Source organism: Pteronotus mesoamericanus, unplaced genomic scaffold (genome assembly GCF_021234165.1).
Source record: "Pteronotus mesoamericanus isolate MK-2021 breed Mesoamerican mustached bat unplaced genomic scaffold, CSHL_Meso_final contig_55, whole genome shotgun sequence".
In the NCBI taxonomy this organism is placed as follows: domain Eukaryota; kingdom Metazoa; phylum Chordata; class Mammalia; order Chiroptera; family Mormoopidae; genus Pteronotus; species Pteronotus mesoamericanus.
Window position 1 is genome coordinate 3,589,488 of NW_026555198.1, and position 18,616 is coordinate 3,608,103.

An 18,616-nucleotide genomic window follows, 5' to 3' on the forward strand; every position below is an offset into this window, starting at 1 on the left:
TTTTAATTCTATATAATTTGTCATATTTCAAATTGGTTTACTATCTTATAAATTCCCGATGCCTAAAAATAAGCTAAGATTAAATAGCAATTATCTATGTTCAATTTTTAACATCTACTCTTTATGCACAGGCTTTATAAAGTGTATTTCTGATAAGTATATCTTAAAAATTGTTCACCATATATCCTCTTGGTATTTTTCAGTGTAGCTCCTTTCAACAAGAGATTTTCAGGTCCCAAAGACCTAAATAAAAAATGAACACAGCTAAATAAAGCATGAACAACCCAATAAATAGCACCATCAACTTTGGGGACATAATTTTCCCATATATCAATGTCCTGGGTTCAAAATATATCTGTCTACTTATATCACATGCTTCCTCCCCAGGACCAGCTGAAAGATCCTTCCCTCTGAAGTTACTTGAGGGTACAGCACAGATAAAACCACAATACAGGAGTAGCCAGCAACACGCAGAGGTAAAGAGATGCAGAGAGATAAAGGGTTATGAGCCATAGACAGCAAGACAAGAACAGAACAAAGCAGCAGACAGCAAGACACAGAAAGAGGTGACAGATAAAAGACCGGGGAGGCAAACATCAAGGTGGGATAGACACACTAACATATTTATAGAGAGGAGAGTAAACCCGCCTTTGGGGGGATCATTGGGCAACCGGGCGTTTCTTTTACTTCCTTTTGAGTATTGTATAAAGGCCAAGTGGAAAAGTTGAGGTACTGGATGATAGAAGAGGGAAAAAAACACCCCTTTTTATATGAATTGCTTTGTTATAAATGATTAGCCTTTCATTTTACTTAAGTCTAGGTAATTATTCCAGCATTTTATCCACTGTCCATACCCTCAGTGACTCCCCCTTAAACCACTGAACAACCAAGGACAATAAATACAGTGCCTAGAAGAGATCTGGGAATATCAAAGTGTCTGGAGCTCTGCAATTTTGGAAACCTTCGGCATCACTTCTAATACCACCCTCCTCCCAGGACGGACGGACACACACACACACACACACACACACACACGCACACACACACACACGCACGCACGCACACGCACGCACACGCGCGCGCGCATATACTACTCCACAAGAGCCCCTACCAATGAAAAGGTTGGTTACCTAAGAACCACTAGTGGGACACTGTTTAGTTATTCCATATTTATTCACCTTTACATCTCTCTCTATAAAAGAAGTATTTGGCTAGTTTAATGGGCTTAAAAGAGAAATACCAACCCCTCTACAAGGACAGATTATAGGAATAGTAAACTAACCTCGCAACAGCCTCAATACTATTACTATAGATATTGATTCGCCCAACAAATCTGCAAAAAGAACAAAATAGCAAATGAGTTTTCCATATCCAGGTAAAATCTACATACCACAAATATGAAAATATATCAAAATACAAAGATTACAAAAGAGATAAAACTTTGAACTAAGAATGTGTATTATATTTTTGAAAAAGCTATGAAATAACAGTGAGGTGTATACCATTTTAACCTACTTCTTAAAATAATATTTTAAGAATGCAAACAAATATTCTAAATTGATTTTCAAGATCTCCTTGGCATTGTGTATGCACATAACACCCCTATCATTTATACTTTATATAAATAATTGGCTTCTATTTTAGATTCATGTGAAGAAAATTTTTTTGGTGCTAACACAACTTTAAAAAGCAGTATTTAGATCAGTAGTTCTTTCACTTTAGCATGCATCAGAATCACTGGAGGGCTTATTAAACTACAGATTTTTGGGCCCCATACCCAAGATTATGATTCAGGTGATAATTTGCATTTCCAACTGGTTCCTAGGTGATGCTGCTGCCACTGGCCCGGACAACCCTTTGTAATAGTATATAATACAATGAAAGTAATTGGCACACTTGGGGATAAATCCTGTTACTCTGCTGTTGTTGATACTGTAATCAACTAAACTGACCAGCTTAAAAATCAAATTCCAAATTTCTGACAACTCACAATTACTGTTAATCAGCAAATCTACTCCAGAAAGCCTGAGTATAGTAAAATAGAGGATATTGTACCATTATACTACTTCTTCCACTTAACTGTTTACTGTGGACAAAAAAGAGCTTATTTGCAATATGCAGTTCATCATCATCATCACATAAAAGAAGAGAGCTCCTACTAATTCCATGGCTCCATATCCACTTCTATCTTTGATGTCAGAAGACACACAAAGTGGTTTATTTTTGTTTTAGTTAATGTATGAGTTTGGTAGGCCAGTCTTATGGGATAATATCATTTTAATATTTGATAGATGGCCATGCTTACAAATAACAAAAATAAAAAAAAATCAAAAGTAAGATGCCTGGGCTCATAATGATTTATCTTGGGCTGATAATGAACAAGGCTGATTTGATTCATTTCCCTGCCAGAAGGAAGGAACAGCTCATAAAAACACAAATGAAAGGAGGCTGTTAAGTGGTGGGTGTTTCTTTCCAATACTGGTGGCAAAGACAGGGACAGCCAACAGACAGCAGTAAAATGAAACCAGGTGATGTTTACTTGTAGAGATCAGGTTGAGGCTGTTCACATTCAATGGCTGCTCGGAGGGTGTCAATGGATTCAGCTGTCCACAGTCCAATGGTATCACGTACTGCATAATGTGTCTAGATGAAAGCAGAAGCAAAAGCAAAAACAAGAAAGTATTTCTTTTCATAATCATACACCCACCTGATTCCCGAAACACAGTATGTTTTAGTAAGAGGCATTGGCAGAATAATACAAGTACTGATGCACATTTCCAACTAAATTAAATTCTTAAAATACATTACAAATAGTTAGAGAGATGACCCTGTCACAAGGGGATTCCAAAGATAATGAAAAAAACTGAAAGCTTTTCTTGATACTGACAGCAGAGAGAATCCCATTTGCAGCATGTATATAATCAGCGGAAACCCCCATAAAAATTTAATGCATTTATTTTTACTGAACCCTATTATTCTGCTCACCGTAGTGTATGGTGATATAAATATCCACATATTAATTAAATCCTTTTTGGTCATAAGACTGCTAACGTCTTGCCATCAGAATGAAAAAAAATCATTAATAGTTTCATTACCCAAATAGCATAATGAATGATCTTAAAAATGCTCCAAGTGGCTACATTTCATATAAGGAGCAAGAAGATGATGTGTTTTGCCTTAGTCTGACAGAATATTCTACTAGGGTATATCATGTACTTGATTTACCCAGAACTCAAGGCAGGCTCCAGTGAACCCATTTATAAATCATCAAAGAAAGGCTGACAGACTCAAAGACTGCACCACTTACACAGAAGGGAAAGCTGTTGCATAGCCTTTGAGGAATACTATGGAGCTGCCTGAACTATATTTAAAACTCTCTCCTGACTTTGAAAACCTATGTGCTTTCAGCTGATTTGATTGGGTCAACTAAACAACATTTTCCCCTATTAGGGAATCTTTAGGTAGATTTCCTGATTTTTACCTTGACATTCCCTTGAATATAACTTTGTTTTTGAACAGTTGAAATGGGACTAGTTTATCACCACACCCTTGAAGTACAGAATATAGTCATCTAAGGCATTTAAGTTCCTTCTTCATATACTAAGTCCTGGTTCTCAATTCCAGATGGAATAAAATAAACAAAGGAAAACCCACAAGTATACACACAGAAGTGAGCACATTAGTAATATTTCTTAAAGGCAGCATGTAGAGAATACATATTCATGCTCTGCGGAACTCTGGATGATGGCCAAAAATTGACTGTGTCAAAAAGTACCAGGAAAGTAATTGATTTTTCCAGTTTAGCAAATTTACTTTCACAGATTTATAATTCTTCCTAGTTGCAATAAAGCAAACATTAGCCAAACTACACCCTAAGGTATTGTTTAAAAAGCAATCAAATTACTCCAGATTAGATTTTCTATATGCCAGGAATAAACATTTTTAAAGAAAAATATTCATCACTTTTAAAATAAAAACAGATCAAACTGTAAGATGAGAGTACTTAAAATTATTTTCATAGTTATATAGTTTCAGCTTATGATGACTCTCATTTTTAAGAGCCTTAATAAAATATTGAGTAGGTTATGTCAATATGATATGCAAGCAATGCTATTAAAAAAAAGGGGTGGCTTTCATTTGGGACATGCAGTTTCTTCACTCAACTCCACCCTTTTCCCCAAAGTTAAGAATTTGCTTAGAAGTTCGAAGATAATTATATACAAGCTGTCTTCAAATACAAAACTTATACAAATAAAATAAGATAAAAGATTAGGGGGCAGTGAAAAGGAGTATTTTAACTATCCTAAGCTTAAAATGATTAGGCCAGGTTTAGTTTTCATTACCTTGCAATTGGATTCCCCATCAAGACTGGCTGTAGTAACATAACAGGTTCCATCACTAGTGCAGGAAGACAGAAGGATAAGATCACAGGGAAAGGTTTCATCTGCTTGGACTTCTACTACGTCACCGACCTAGAATGGAAAAAAATATAAATATTCTTAATTCCAAACAAAGTATTCATTATACTGCAAGTGAAAAGAACAGAAAGAGACCTCTCCTGTTCCGGGATTTAGAAAGTGTCTCAGCATTTTACACCACATGAAAACTGATGAAAGGATATTACTCAATATTCAGAATCCTCTTTAAAGTCATAAGGACTTGTGATGCTTTCAGTGTACCTTAGTATTGAACTTTAATCTCTAATGAATGACACTTCAGCACCCAGGGGGGCCGTTTGCTCTCTGATGTTTCTAGCACTAATCATTATCACTTTGTGAATGAATCCAAAAAAAAATCTACATGTCTAAACTCGAGCACTTCTTGAATAGCAGCAGGACACTCCCACTCTGCATTCACACATATTTTAATATGTTTTCCCTTCAATGTGATAACAGCTATTTTTTTGGGTGCCAATTCCTTCTTCAGTGCTCAGAAATTCTCACTTAATTACAGGCACCTATTTTTCTCATAACATTTCAAAAATTCAAATAGGTCATTTTCCAACAATTCATCTGCTATCAGAACAATCAACTAATACAAAAATGAGAAACAATTTCCTCTGTGTAAGTACCAAAAGCTCAAGGAGAAAAGAAAAACATGAGAGAAGAAATCATGCACCCTTTCTATTGCACATAATTTAATAATGTAGGGAATAAATCATAATGGTTAAGACTTCCAGTCAAGATGGCAGTGTAAGCAAACATAGCTTGTCTCTTCGCACAACCACATCAAAATTACGACTAAAATATACAACAGCCATCACTCAGAACCGTCAGAAATTGAGTTGAATGGAAGTTTGACAACTATAGAATTAAAGAAACCACATCCATCCAGACTGGTAGGAGGGGTGCAGACATGGAACAGGTTGGTCCCTCACCCAGTGTGGTGGATAAAAATTCAGGAGGGATCTCTCTGGAGTGAGGAGTCCCAGTCCCACACCAGGCACCCCAGCTCAGGGTTCCAGCACCAGGAAGGTAAGTCCCCACAATTTCTGGCTGCAACAATCAGTGGGGATTGAGTCAGTGGAAGAAAATTCTAGAGCCTCAAGTAGTTCCCACACATGGACTTGCCTACTCAGACTCACTCCCTCTGAGTTCCTATACTGAGGTGGCAGCTTGAAGGGCACCAGTGGTGTACAGAGCAAGACTGAAGTGTCTGGCATTGAGGTGAGCATAGGCCATTGTCCCTTTGCTATGCCCTCCCCGCACAGAGCTGGTAGGCTGATGCCATATCTGAGACTCCATCAACTTGGATAACACTGTGTGACCCACCTTGGAGATCCCCAGAGACTCCATCCCACCCAACTTACGGCCTTCCCAGGCTGCTTTCCTGTAGGAATGGCTAGATTTATTTGGCTCCTGTTTCACAACTTCCTAAATCCTGTCAAACAAGCAACAGCTAGCCTCAGCGAGCAGCCAGCCTCCTTTCACAGCTTGGCTTCACCTGGGAGTTTCCAAGCCCAGTACAGGTAGCAGCCATCTCAGATTGCTTTATAGCTCACGAAGGGTGGCCCTAGGCAAAACACCGGTGGAGGCTGACCTTGGGCAGCACCACCCAGGAAACCTCAGGGCCAGCGCACCCAGTGGACAGCTACAGATCACACTGGAGCACCACCACCATGCCTTCCCACAGCTGATCTTCCACAGAGGGTGGAGGTTGGTGGTCAGTGGTCGCAGCCAGTTCTTGCAGTTGACTGGCCTAAGTAAATCCCTCCCATTGACCTGCCAACAGCAACCAAGGCTCAACTACAAGAGGAGGGAGCACCTTAAGTACCCAGCTTGGGTGATAGGGGAGGCTGTGTCACTGGACCCTGTAGGACACCTACTACATTAGGCCATACTACCAAGATAGAGTCAAAGTAACTTTACCTAATACATAGAAACAAACACGGGGAGGCTACCAAACAAGAAGACAAAGAAACATTGGCTAAATGAACAGATTGAAACCCCAGAAAAAGACTAAATGAAATGGAGATAGGCAATCTGTCAGATGTAGAGTTCAAAAGACTGGTTATAAGGATCCTCAAGGAACTTAGTGAGGGCCTTAACAGCATAAAAAGATCCTGTGAGAAATAAAGGATACACTAATTGAAAAGAAGAACAATTTACAGGGAAACAACAGTAGAGTGGATGAAGCGAAGGATCAAATCAATGATTTGGAACATAAGGAAGCAAAAAATAACCAGTCAGAACAACTAAAAGAAAAAAGAAGAATAAAAAAAATGAGGATAGTATAAGTAGGCTCTGGGACAACGTCAAAAGAGGTCCAACATGAGCATCAGAGGGGTGCCAGAAGAAGAGAAAGAGCAAGAAATGGGAAATCTATTTGAAAAAATAATGAAAGAAAGTTTCCCTAATTTTGCGAAGGAAATAGACATGCAAGTCCAGGAAGCACAGAGTCCCAAACAAGATGGATGCAAAGAGACCCACTCCAAACACATCATAATTAAAATGCCAAAGGTTAAAGAGATGATCTAAGGAGCAAAAGAGAAAAGCAGAGAGTTACCCACAAATGAGTTCCCATAAGACTGTCAGCTGATTTCTCAAAAGAAACTTTGCAAGCTAGAAGGGATTTATTAGAAATATTCAAAGTCATGAAAAGCAGGGACCTAGAGCCAAGATTGCTCCACCCAGCAAAGCTATCATTTAGAATTGAAGGGCAGATAAAGAACTCCCCAGACAAGAAAAAACTAAAGGAGTTCATCACCACCAACCCAATATTATATGAAATGTTAAAAGGATTTATTTAAGAAAAAGAGTATCAAAATTATGAACAATAAAATGGCAAAAAATACATAACTATAAACAATTGAATCTAAAGAACAAACTGAGCAAAGAAGAACAGAGACAGAATCATGGATATGAAGACTGTTTTGATGGTTTCCAGGTGGGATGGGGGTGTGGAGGAATGGGAGAAGAGGGGAGGGAGTACAAATAGGTAGATGCAGAATAGCCATGGGGATGTAAAGTACAGTATAGGAAATGGAGTGGCCAAAGAACTTACATGCATGGCCCATGGACATGGACAAGGGTGGGGAGATTGCCTGAGGGAGTGGGGGTCCTGGGTGGAGGGGGAGCAAAGGGGGGAAAATCAGGACAACTGTAATAGCATCATCAATAAAATATAATTTTAAAAAATTACAATGGTTAAAAGGTAGGACTTTTTGACCTGATTTTATGCCCCAGCTTTGCCACTTAACTTACAACCATGGGTAAGTGCCCTAGATGATTATACCTCATAGGACTGGTCTGAGCATGAAATGAGGACAAAGGTAGTGTTTTTCAAACTCTTGGCACACAGACACAATCTGATAGGTATTCATTATAATTATTACCAATACCTTCCAACTGCTTTACTCCTAACTTTTTTGGGGGGAAAATGTAGGGAACTGTCCAGTCCAACACTTCCCAATGTTTTTCACACTGTGGCACATTCAGAAAATACTTTTGTACAGCACCCTCAGATAAAGGGAGGAGGCCACTGATGGCAGAAGATAATCCACTTTACGAGTTTAAACAGTCGATATTTCGCACACCTAGACACACTCATTATGAAATGCTAGAGTAATAAATAATACACCTGCCTATTTGCTACATAATTTGGCAGATAAAGATGAGGATCTTAAGATCTATTTGGGAACAATTTTATTTTCTTTGCCAATCTTCATCAGTCGCCAAGAGTAATAGAATCAATAATTGAACTAATTTGTAAATAGCATTTTAATTTGTTGGGTATTTCCTTCCTCAATTACATATACTCATGTTGCTTTCATAAAACCATAAGTGATGCTTAAATACAGAAAAGAAAAATAAATTAAACTCTACAGCATGTTACAAGAAGGAAACACTCATTAAAGGATGGAAGGCGATTCTCAGGCACTGAAAAATAAAGACCACAAACAGAGAATTTCTAATACGACATTTAGGGTTTGCTTATATATTAACTATCAAGGTCCCTGCCTCTGGAGTGCAAATCAAGGCTTGATGAGATGGATACGGGCTATATCACAAAGGTCCTGGCAAGCCAGGCTTAGGGGTTTAGGCCTCACCCTGAAGGCAAAGATGAACTGGGAAAGGACATTTAAAGAAAGGGAACAACATGGTCCAGTCAGACAATTCCAGAGTTCTGTTTCCACTTAGCAACTTAAAAGCCTCAAGACAGTAGCACTGTTCCTCAACATAAATATTAGAAAATCTACAAAATCGTAATTTTTTTCTTTTTTACAGCTAAGGGTACAAGACAACCAAGTGAACTGAATTTCAGAAGTTAAAAAATCCCTCTGAGGAGAGGCAACTGTTTCACAACTGACAAAAGCACAGGGTGAAGAGACAGTTTCCATAAACGTGTATAAGAAAGCTATATTTTAACCAAATCTAAAAGGCTTGGTAGGAGCTAACATGACATTAGAATCTATGCAATCTTGATAGAAAAGAGACCATAACCACTCATTGTATCTTCTCTACAGGCATCCACCGGGTGCTCATGAGAAAGGAAGAGGACAGGAGACCTAAAAGACCTTCCTCGCTGGTATGGGCATATAGATCGTGATGGACTGTATGCCAGAATCATGGACCCTTTTCTCATTTGAGACAAAAGCCATCTGTCTAGGAGAAAGGCAAGAAATTCTCCCTGGCACAGTACCAGGGAAATGTCACTACTGCTAGAGGAAGTAGAAGCAAAAGCCATCTGCTGCTGGGGATGGGACAGGAAACTCACTCTTACCAAGGACTTAGCACTGATAAAAGGCAAAGTTCAGCTGTCATCGGAGGTGGGGTGGGAGTAATGGGAAAGTTCCACCCTGAGTTAAAGGTACATAAATGTGCAATATTGAGGTTAGGGCATGAGGTCCAAGAAACCACTCTGTTCCAAACAGGAGCCTTGCAACGAATAACAAGAAGTTGCTCGCTCTTGAGCAACTGAGGGAGGAGAAAGGGAAGAGAGGGAGGCACCCACTGGGTCTCCGGGATATAGGATCTGCAGAGGGCAGAAAAGGAACACACACAAAAAAAAAAAACCATTTGGCACCCCAGGCCCCACATAAAGGACAAGGCAATGGCAATCTAGCAGTCCAAAAACATGAAGTCCAGTGGTGTCCTGAAATATCAATAGCTACAACAAAAACCAAAGCAGTTCAACTCCTGACTAGACTGACGTAACGCCCAACACCAATGGGCTGGCAGAAGAGGCCTGCCCAGTTCAGAATATAAATACTGTTTACCACGTCTCTAGCATCCTTTTATGTAGTGTTCGAATTCAATTTAAAAAACGAGACACACAAAATACATGATAAAATACATGATAAAAATCAACCTGTCATCAACAGATAAAGGAGTCAATAGGACCATCCCCAGAAATGTTCAGATTTTGAAATTATGAAACAGGAATGTAAAAATAGCTCTGATTAAGATTTTAAAGTACTTAGTGGAAAAGGTAGACAACATTCATATTCAGATGAAGAATTTGGGCAGCGAGAAGGAAACTATAAAAAAATAGAACAAATGGAGGAGCTGGAAATGAAAAAAATATGACATCATAAATAAAGATTTCCTTTAATGGGCTTATCAGTGGACTGGATACAGCAAAGGAAATAATCAGTAAACCTGAAGAAACTCTTCCAATATTTCTAATGCCAAAATGCCCATACTCTTTCCCTTACAAATATCTGCAACTGGATTCTACAAGTTCTGTATCTGGGTTGTCTTCTCTATGCTCTATGTGATTTCATCCAGTCTCATAGCTTCATATGCCATCTATATGCTGATGAAATCCAAATTTCTATTTCCACCTAAAACATCTCTGAGCTCCAGTCTTGACAATTTCATCTGGATGTCTAACAGATATCTCAGTACTGACATGGCCAAAGCTTAATTCCTAATTTCCCTTCACTTCCACCTGTCCCTCAACCTGTTCTTCTCCATCTTACTTAATAGCACTAGCATTTTGTTTAATTGCATTATTTAATTTATCCAGTTGTTCTTGCCAAAACCAAAAAGGCTATCTCTATTCTTTTTTTTTAAATTGCTGTTCATTTACAGTTGCCTTAATTTTTCCCCTGTTGCTCTTCCTTGCCTCACACACCCCTGCTCCCTCAGTCTGCCCCCGCCCTGCTGTCTATTAGCATGAGTCCTTTATACATGTTCCTTGAACAGACCCTTCCCCTTCTTTCCCCACTTATCCCCCTCCTTACTCCCCTCTGGTCACTGTCAGTTTGTTCCTTATCTCCTTGTCTCTGGTCTATTTTACGCACTTGTTTCTTTTGTTTGTTAGGTTCCACTTATAGGTCACATCATACGGTATTTATCTTTTGCTGCCTGGCTTATTTCACTTAGCATAATATTCTCCAGTTCCATCATGTCTCACTCTCTCGATCCAATATATCACTACATCCTGATTTCCACTAGTTGTGTGTAAGTTTCTTAGCATCTCTGTGCCTCACTATCATCAGTTATAAAGAGGGGATAGTAATACCAAAAAAAGGCACATCCTACCTCATTGAAGTGTTACAAATTAAGGATGAAATTAGTTAATATAATGTAGAAGGGAGTGTTTGGCATATTGATGTAATATGTAAATGTTAACTATTTTTTATAATTATCTTTACTACTATCATCCTAATATAAACTCTTACCATCTTTTGCAGTAGCTATCTAACTGGTCTCTCTGATTCCACTTTTGCCACTGTCCAGAGTTGTCTTTTTAAAACAGTGTCTTAAAGAGAGAGAGAGAGAGAGAGAGAGAGAGAGAGAGAGAGAGAGAGAGAGAGAGAGAGATCATGTCACTCCCTGACTTTAAAACCCTTCAAAGAATTCCCACTGTTCTGAGGATATGGACCAAGTCATTCTCCTGCTCAACAATTAAACATTTAGACACTTTTGGTTTATAAGCCTCTCTTTATACATACAAATCCTACAGAAAAGACTCAATCAAATAATCAAACAGCAACAACTGATTTAATTAATATGATTCCTGACTGTAAAGCCTTAAGGCAATGAAGCCTAGTGAAGGGAAGGTAGAAGATGGGTGTCTTTCTAAGAGAGAGGAGGTGACAGCAAAATCAGAAAGAGAAACTGGAAGAAAGGGACAGAAAAAGGAGACTTTTACTTGCTTTGCAATTACACTAAGTGCCTTGTGAGCAACAGATTTAATGCTATGAATTATTAAGGATGTCTTGATTCTGCTGAACAGCAATGCTGAGTTTCTACCAACTGGTTTGAAAAATTCAGATTGCACCCGCTCTAGTACATCACAGGGTCTTCCCCTCTGGGATGCAGAGAATGGAGGAAAAAGAATAAGGAAAAGACATTCTATGCCAAACTCCGGTAACTCTCCTACTTTGTAGCCATCTTCCCATCATTACTATAAGATGCAACACAATTTACTTATCACTGGGGCTATAGAGAACTTATGTCCAGAAATTCCAGTTATTTAGTAAATAATTCAGCAGTGACAACACTTGATAAAAGTACAGGAAGTATCATTTTTATGAATTTATATGACAGTCCTAAACCATTCTGGGATGCTACTTTCACCTACCTGCTTCTCTTTCGGCTCCAACCATCTTTTTCCCCTAGTTCTGGGGAATTTGATTTATATTATCTTTCATATTTTAACCACATTCACACAGAAATATCATTTTAAAAATAATACCATGCAAAATCAACAAAATTGACAAACCCTAAGCCAGTCTAAGAAAAAAAAAAAACACCCTCAAATATCTAAAAAAAAAGACATTACAACTGATGACATGAAATAAAAAGGATAAGAGACTACAAACAACTATATTCCGACAAGACAAACAGGGTAACATAGAAGAATCAAAAATATGCCTAGAAACATAGCACCTGCCAAAACTGAATCATGAAGGAATAAGATACCTGAACAGATCCAATACTAGTGAGAAGATGAAACCAAGAATAAAAATCCTTCCCCAAAAGAAAAGAACAGAACCAGATGATTTCATTGGATAATTATACCACGCATTTAAAGAAGAAATAACATCAATCCTTCTAAAATTCTCCTAAAGAATGGAAAAAGAGGGTATACCACTAAACTTATTCTATAATACCCTAATACCATTACCAGAAAAATACACAAGAAAATACAACTACAGACCAATATCCTCAAAATATTTTGAAGCAAATATTGCCAAATATTTGCTAAATAAAATATTGACAAACCAAATTTAACAGCACATTAAAATGATCATAGGCCATAACCTAGTTGGACTTATCCTTAGGATTCATGGATACATGATGAGGTCTGTCCAGAAAAAGTGCAGCCATTGTTAATATAATAAGAACAGTTTGTGTGACATTAATGTAACCTGGCAGCCAAGGAGAGTGGACTGGAATGCATGTGCATGAACAATGACTTCACTGTACTAGTCAGTGGGGGCAGTAGATGCCGTTGAGTGAGCATGTGTACTGCGTGGCCGTGGCATTCAAAATGACTGAGCAAGTAGAGCAATGAATGTGCATCAAATTTTGTGTTAAGCTTGAACATTCCTCTGCGGAAACTATTTGGATGATTCAGAAGGCCGCAGCTATGGATGACTGGTGACTGGCAGCTTCATCATGACAAAGTATCTGCTCACGCATCATGTCTTGTGCAGAATTTTTTGGCAAAAAATCAAATCACCCAGGTGATTCACACTCCCTACAGCCCAGATTTGGTGCCCTGAAACTTCTGGCTTTTCCCAAAACTAAAATCACCTTTGAAAGGGAAGATATCTCAGACCTTCAATGAGATTCAGGAAAATACAATGGGGCAGCTGATGGTGATTGGAACTGTGTGAGGTCCCAAGGTGCCTACTTTGAAGGGGGCTGAAGCATCATTGTCCTGTGTGCAATGTTTCTTGCATCTTCTCTAATAAATGTCTCTATTTTTCATGATATGACTGGATACCTACTGGACAGACACACACACACACACACACACACACAATGGAGAAAACCTACATGATCATTTCAATTGATGCAGAAAAAACATTTGGCACAATTCAATACCCTTTTCATGATAAAAAACACTGTATAACCTAGGAAGAGAAGGAAATGTCCCCAGCATAATAAAAGCCATATAGGAAAAGCCTACAGCTAATATCATACTCAATGGGGAAATACTTTTTCTCCCAAAGCTTTTCCTCTAAGATCAGGAACAAAGCTAGGATGTCTACTCCCAGCACTACTATTTAATACTGTACTGGAAATTCTAGTAAGAGCAGTTAGAAAAATAAACATAAATAAAAGGCATACAATAAAAATTTGAAAAGAAGTAAAATTATCCTGGTTTGCAAATAATATGATATTATAGGTTAAAAACCCTGAAGAGTCCACAAAGAAAATTAGAATTAGTAAACAAATTTAGCAAAGTTGTAGGATATAAAAAAAAATACACTCAAATATCAGTTGCATTTTTATATACTAACAATGACCAATACCAAAAGAAAATTAAGAAAGCCCATTTACAACAGCATCAAAAGGAATAGAACATTTAGAAATAAACTTAACCAAAATAGGTAAGGATTTGTGCATTGAAAGCTACAAAGCACTGCTAAAAGAAATCAAAGATAACAAATACATGGAAAGATATTTCATGCTTGTGGATTGAAAAACCTATTATAAAAATGTCTATAATATCCAAAGCAATCTGAAGATCCAATGGAATTCTTATGAAAATGTCCATGGCATTTTTTTTAAATAGAAAAAAATCCCAAAATTCATATGAAAAATTTCAAGGGACTCCCCCCAAACCCCAAATAGCCAAAACAATCTTGAAAAAAAATGAAAAGAACTTGGTTGCCTCACACTCCCACATTTCAAAACATACTATTAATAACAGTAATTAGGATAGGTGGTATTGGCCTAAAGACAGATATATAGACCAATGAAAGATACCTGAATAAGCCCTTGCCTATATGACCAAATGATTTTCAACAAGGGTGTCAAGATTATGCAATGGGCAAAGGACAGCCTCTCTTCAACAAATATTGCTGGAAAAACTGGGTATCTCCATGGGAAAAAAATGAAATTGGTCTGTTACCTTACCCCATATATACAAAAATTAACTCAAAATAAGTTAAAGTACTAAATCTAAGATCTAGATCTATTAGATTCCTAGAAGAGCATGAGGGAACAGATTCAGGACATTGGATTTAACAATGATTTCTTGGACATAACATCAAAAGCACAGGAAAACATCAATGTTAGAAATGCAAATACGTCAAACTTAAAAACTCCTTACCAAAAGACACTATCAACAAATTAAAGAGACAACACATGAAATGAGAGAGCATACTTGCAAATGATCTATCTGACAAAGGGTTAATAGCCAGCATATATAAGGAGCTTCTACAACTCAACAAGCAGCCCGATTAAAAATGGGCAAAGGACTTGAATAGAAACTTCTTCAAAGAAGACATACAAATGATCATAAGTACATGAAAAGATGTTAACTAATCATTAGGGATATACAAATCAAAACCAAAATGAGATATCACTTAACACCCATCAGGATGGTCACTATCAATAAAGAAAATAACAATTGTTGGATAGGACGTCAAGATGTTGAAACCCTGTGCACTCTAGGTGCAAACATAAAATGGTGCATCCATTATATGCACCATTTTGCATATTAAATTGTATGCAAATTGTTTTGTTTGCATAGAAAATTGTACGGAAGTTCCTCAAAAAATTAAAAACAGAATTACCATATGATCCAGAAGTTCTGCTTCTGGGTAACTATCTAACATAATTCAAAGCCGAATGTTCTTTAAAAAATATTTAGTTTAAAACTTTTTTCAATTACAGTTCATTTTCAATATTATTTTGTATTGGTTTCGTGTGCACAGCATAGTGGTTAGACAATCATAGACTTTACAAAGTGATTCCCTTGATATTTCCAGGACCCACCTGGCACCATATACAGTTATTACAATATTATTGTCTATATTCCCTACTCTGCACTTTACATTCTTGTGACTATTATGTAAATATCAATATGTATTTCTTAATCCCATCATCACTTTTACCCAGTCTTCCAATCCCTCTCCACTCTGGTATCCACCAGTACACTCTTTATGCCTGTGAGTCTGTTTCAATAGTTTTTGTTCACTTATTTTGTTCTTCAGATTCCACATATATGGTGGAATTATGGTATTTGTCTTTCCCGACTGACATTTTTTACTGAGCATAATACCCGCTAGGTCCATCCATGCTGTCACAAATGGTAGAAGACTTTGTCTTTTTTTATGGCTGAATAATACTCCATTGTATGTATGTACCGCTGTTGTTTTTTATCTACTGGTCTACTGATGGACATCTGGGTTGCTTCCAAATCCTGGCTATTGTAAATAATGCTGCGATGAACATAGAAGTGTATATATTCTTTCAAATTAGTGTTTTGAGTTTCTTTGGATATATACCGGAAGTGGACTCACTGAGTCATAAGGCAGTTCCATTTTTAATTTTTTGAGGATGCTTCATATTGTTTTTTTTGTAGTGGCTGCACCAATCTACATCCCCACCAATAGTACATGAAAGTGTCCTTTTCTCCACATCCTTGCCAGCAATTGTTTGCTGATTTATTCATGATGGCCATTCTGATGTGCTCTCTTATTGTGTACTACAACTTTTTTATTCACTCATCTACTCATGGGCACTTGGGTTGCTTCCACATCTTGTCAAAGCAGGATCTTGAAGAGTTATTTATACATGTGTGCTCATCACAGCATTATTCACATAGTCAAGAGGTGGAAGCAACCCAAATATCCACCAACAGATTAACTGATAAGGAAAATGTGCTATTTGTATACAATCAAATATTTATGTAGCCTTAAAAAGAAGAAACTCCTATCATATGCTACCTTGTGGATGAAGCTTCAACATGTTACACTAGGCAAAATAAGCCAGTCTCAAAAGGACAAATACTGTATGATCCCACTTTTAGGAATTATCTCTCTGAAGTAATCAGTCATAAAAACAGAAAATAGATGTTTACCAAAGGCTGGAGACAGGGGGAATTAGTGTTTAGTGGATATAGTGTTTCAGTATTAGAGGATGAAAAAGTTTTAGAGATCTGTTGCACAATGCAAATGTACTCAAAAGTGGTTAACATGGTAAATTAATGTACCCTTTATCATAAAAAAATAAAAAAAAATAAAAATAATACCTTGAGACTAGGATAAAACATTTGTAAAAAACATATCTGATAAAGGACTGCTATCCAAAATATACAAAAACTGTTAAAGCTCAACAATAAGAAAATGAACAATCTGACTTAAAAAATTGGCAAAACACCTACATAGTCACCTCACCAAAGAAGATATTCAGATGACAAGCATATGAAAAGAAGTTCAACACCATATGTCATTAGAGAACTGCAAATTAAAACAAAAATGAAATGCCACTACACACCCAATTAGAATTTCCAAAATCTACAAGACTGAAAATGAATGCTGAAGTGGAACAATAGGAGTTCTCATTCAGTGCTGATGAGAATGCAAAATGGAATAGTCACTATAAAGACAGATTGGCAGTTTCTTACAAAATTAAGTATGCTCTTAATATACAATCCAGTAATCACACTTGGTATTTACCCAAATGAACTGAAATCTTATGTACACACAAAAAGCTACACATGGATGTTTATCATAGCTTTATCCATAATTGCCAAAACTTGAAAGCAAACAAGATGTCCTTCAGTAAGGGAATGGATAAATAAACTGGTATATATAGACAGTACAGTATCATTCAGCATTAAAAAAAAAAGCTCTCAAGCCACAAAAAGGTGTGAAGGTAACTTAAATACATATTGCTAAGCCAAAGAAGCCAATATGAAAAGGCTACATATGACATTATGGAAAAGGCAAAACTATGCAGATGGTAAAGAGGTTAGTGGTGGTCCCGGGTTGAAGGGAAGGACAGAGGGATGAATAGACAGCACAGAGGATATTCAGGGCCGTGCAACAATTTGGTATGATAATGTAATGGTGGATACATATCATTGACACATTTGTTCAGGTTCACAGAATATACAACACCAACAGTGAATTCTAATGTAAACTATAAACTTTGGATGACAATGATGTGTCAATGTAGGTTTACTGATGTAACAAATGTACCACTCTGAGGAGGAATGCTGGTAACAATGGAGGTTGTACCTGTGTGGGGAAAGGGTACATGTGAGCTCTGTACTTTCTGCTCAGTTTTGCTGTGAACTTAATCCTGCTCTAAAAAGTGAAGTTTTTTATTAATTAAAATAAAACTGTTGGTCTTCCAGTCAAGATGGCAGCACAGGTAAACACGGCTTGCCTCCTCACACAACTACAGTAAAAATTACAACTAAACTACAGAACAACCATCACTCAGAACCATCAGAAACTGAGTTGAATGGAAGTCTGACAACTATGGAATTAAAGAAACCACATCCATCCAGACTGGTAGGAAGAGGCAAAGACATGGGATGAGTTGGTCTCACATCCATTGGCTGGTGGATAAAAATTCATGAGGGATATCTTAGATATCTTAGAAGTGAGTAATCCCAGCCCTACATCAGACCCCTCCTACCCAGGGTTCCAATGCAAAAAAGATAAGTTCCCATAACTTCTGGCTGTAAAAACTAGTTGGAATTGAGTCGGTGGAAGAAACTTCTGGAGTCCCAAGCAGTTCCTCTTAAGGAACCAATACACAGACATACCCAGACTCACTCTCTCTGAGCTCCAGTACCACAGCAGCAGCTTAAACGGCAACAGTGGTATACAGGTCTGGCATCAAGGCAAGCAGAGGACATTGTCCCTTTTCTAAACTGTCCCCCAACAGAGGCACAGAACCAGCAGGCTGGTAACATATCTGACTCTCCATCAACCTGGCTAACACAGCTGCCACACTCTGGAGCTCCCCAGAGACTCCATCTCACCCAATATACGGACCCACCCAAGCTGCTCTTCCATATGAATGGCCAGTCTTGGTTCAAGATTCACAACTTCCTAAATCCAGTCAAACAAGCAACAGCCAAGCCAGCCTCAGTGAGACCTCAGCCCCCTGGACCTCTTCCTAAGTGGCCCCAGGCCCAGCACTAGCAGAAACCAGTCTGGGTTCACAACTTGGCTTAGTCTGGTTAT

General features: G+C 37.8%; 1 protein-coding gene across 4 annotated transcripts in view; it reads right to left on the bottom strand.

The window, feature by feature from the left end:
- ATP11C (ATPase phospholipid transporting 11C) overlaps positions 1-18,616 on the bottom strand; it is a 180,902-nt gene that overhangs the window by 68,855 nt on the left and 93,431 nt on the right. For all 4 annotated transcript variants that reach the window (XM_054579565.1, XM_054579568.1, XM_054579567.1 and 1 more), the window contains exons 6-9: positions 4,344-4,472; positions 2,540-2,643; positions 1,283-1,333; positions 179-243 (exon numbers count right to left, since the gene is read on the bottom strand). In XM_054579565.1, coding sequence (XP_054435540.1) covers positions 179-243; positions 1,283-1,333; positions 2,540-2,643; positions 4,344-4,472 — 349 coding nt within the window. The remainder of the gene's footprint in view (positions 1-178; positions 244-1,282; positions 1,334-2,539; positions 2,644-4,343; positions 4,473-18,616) is intronic.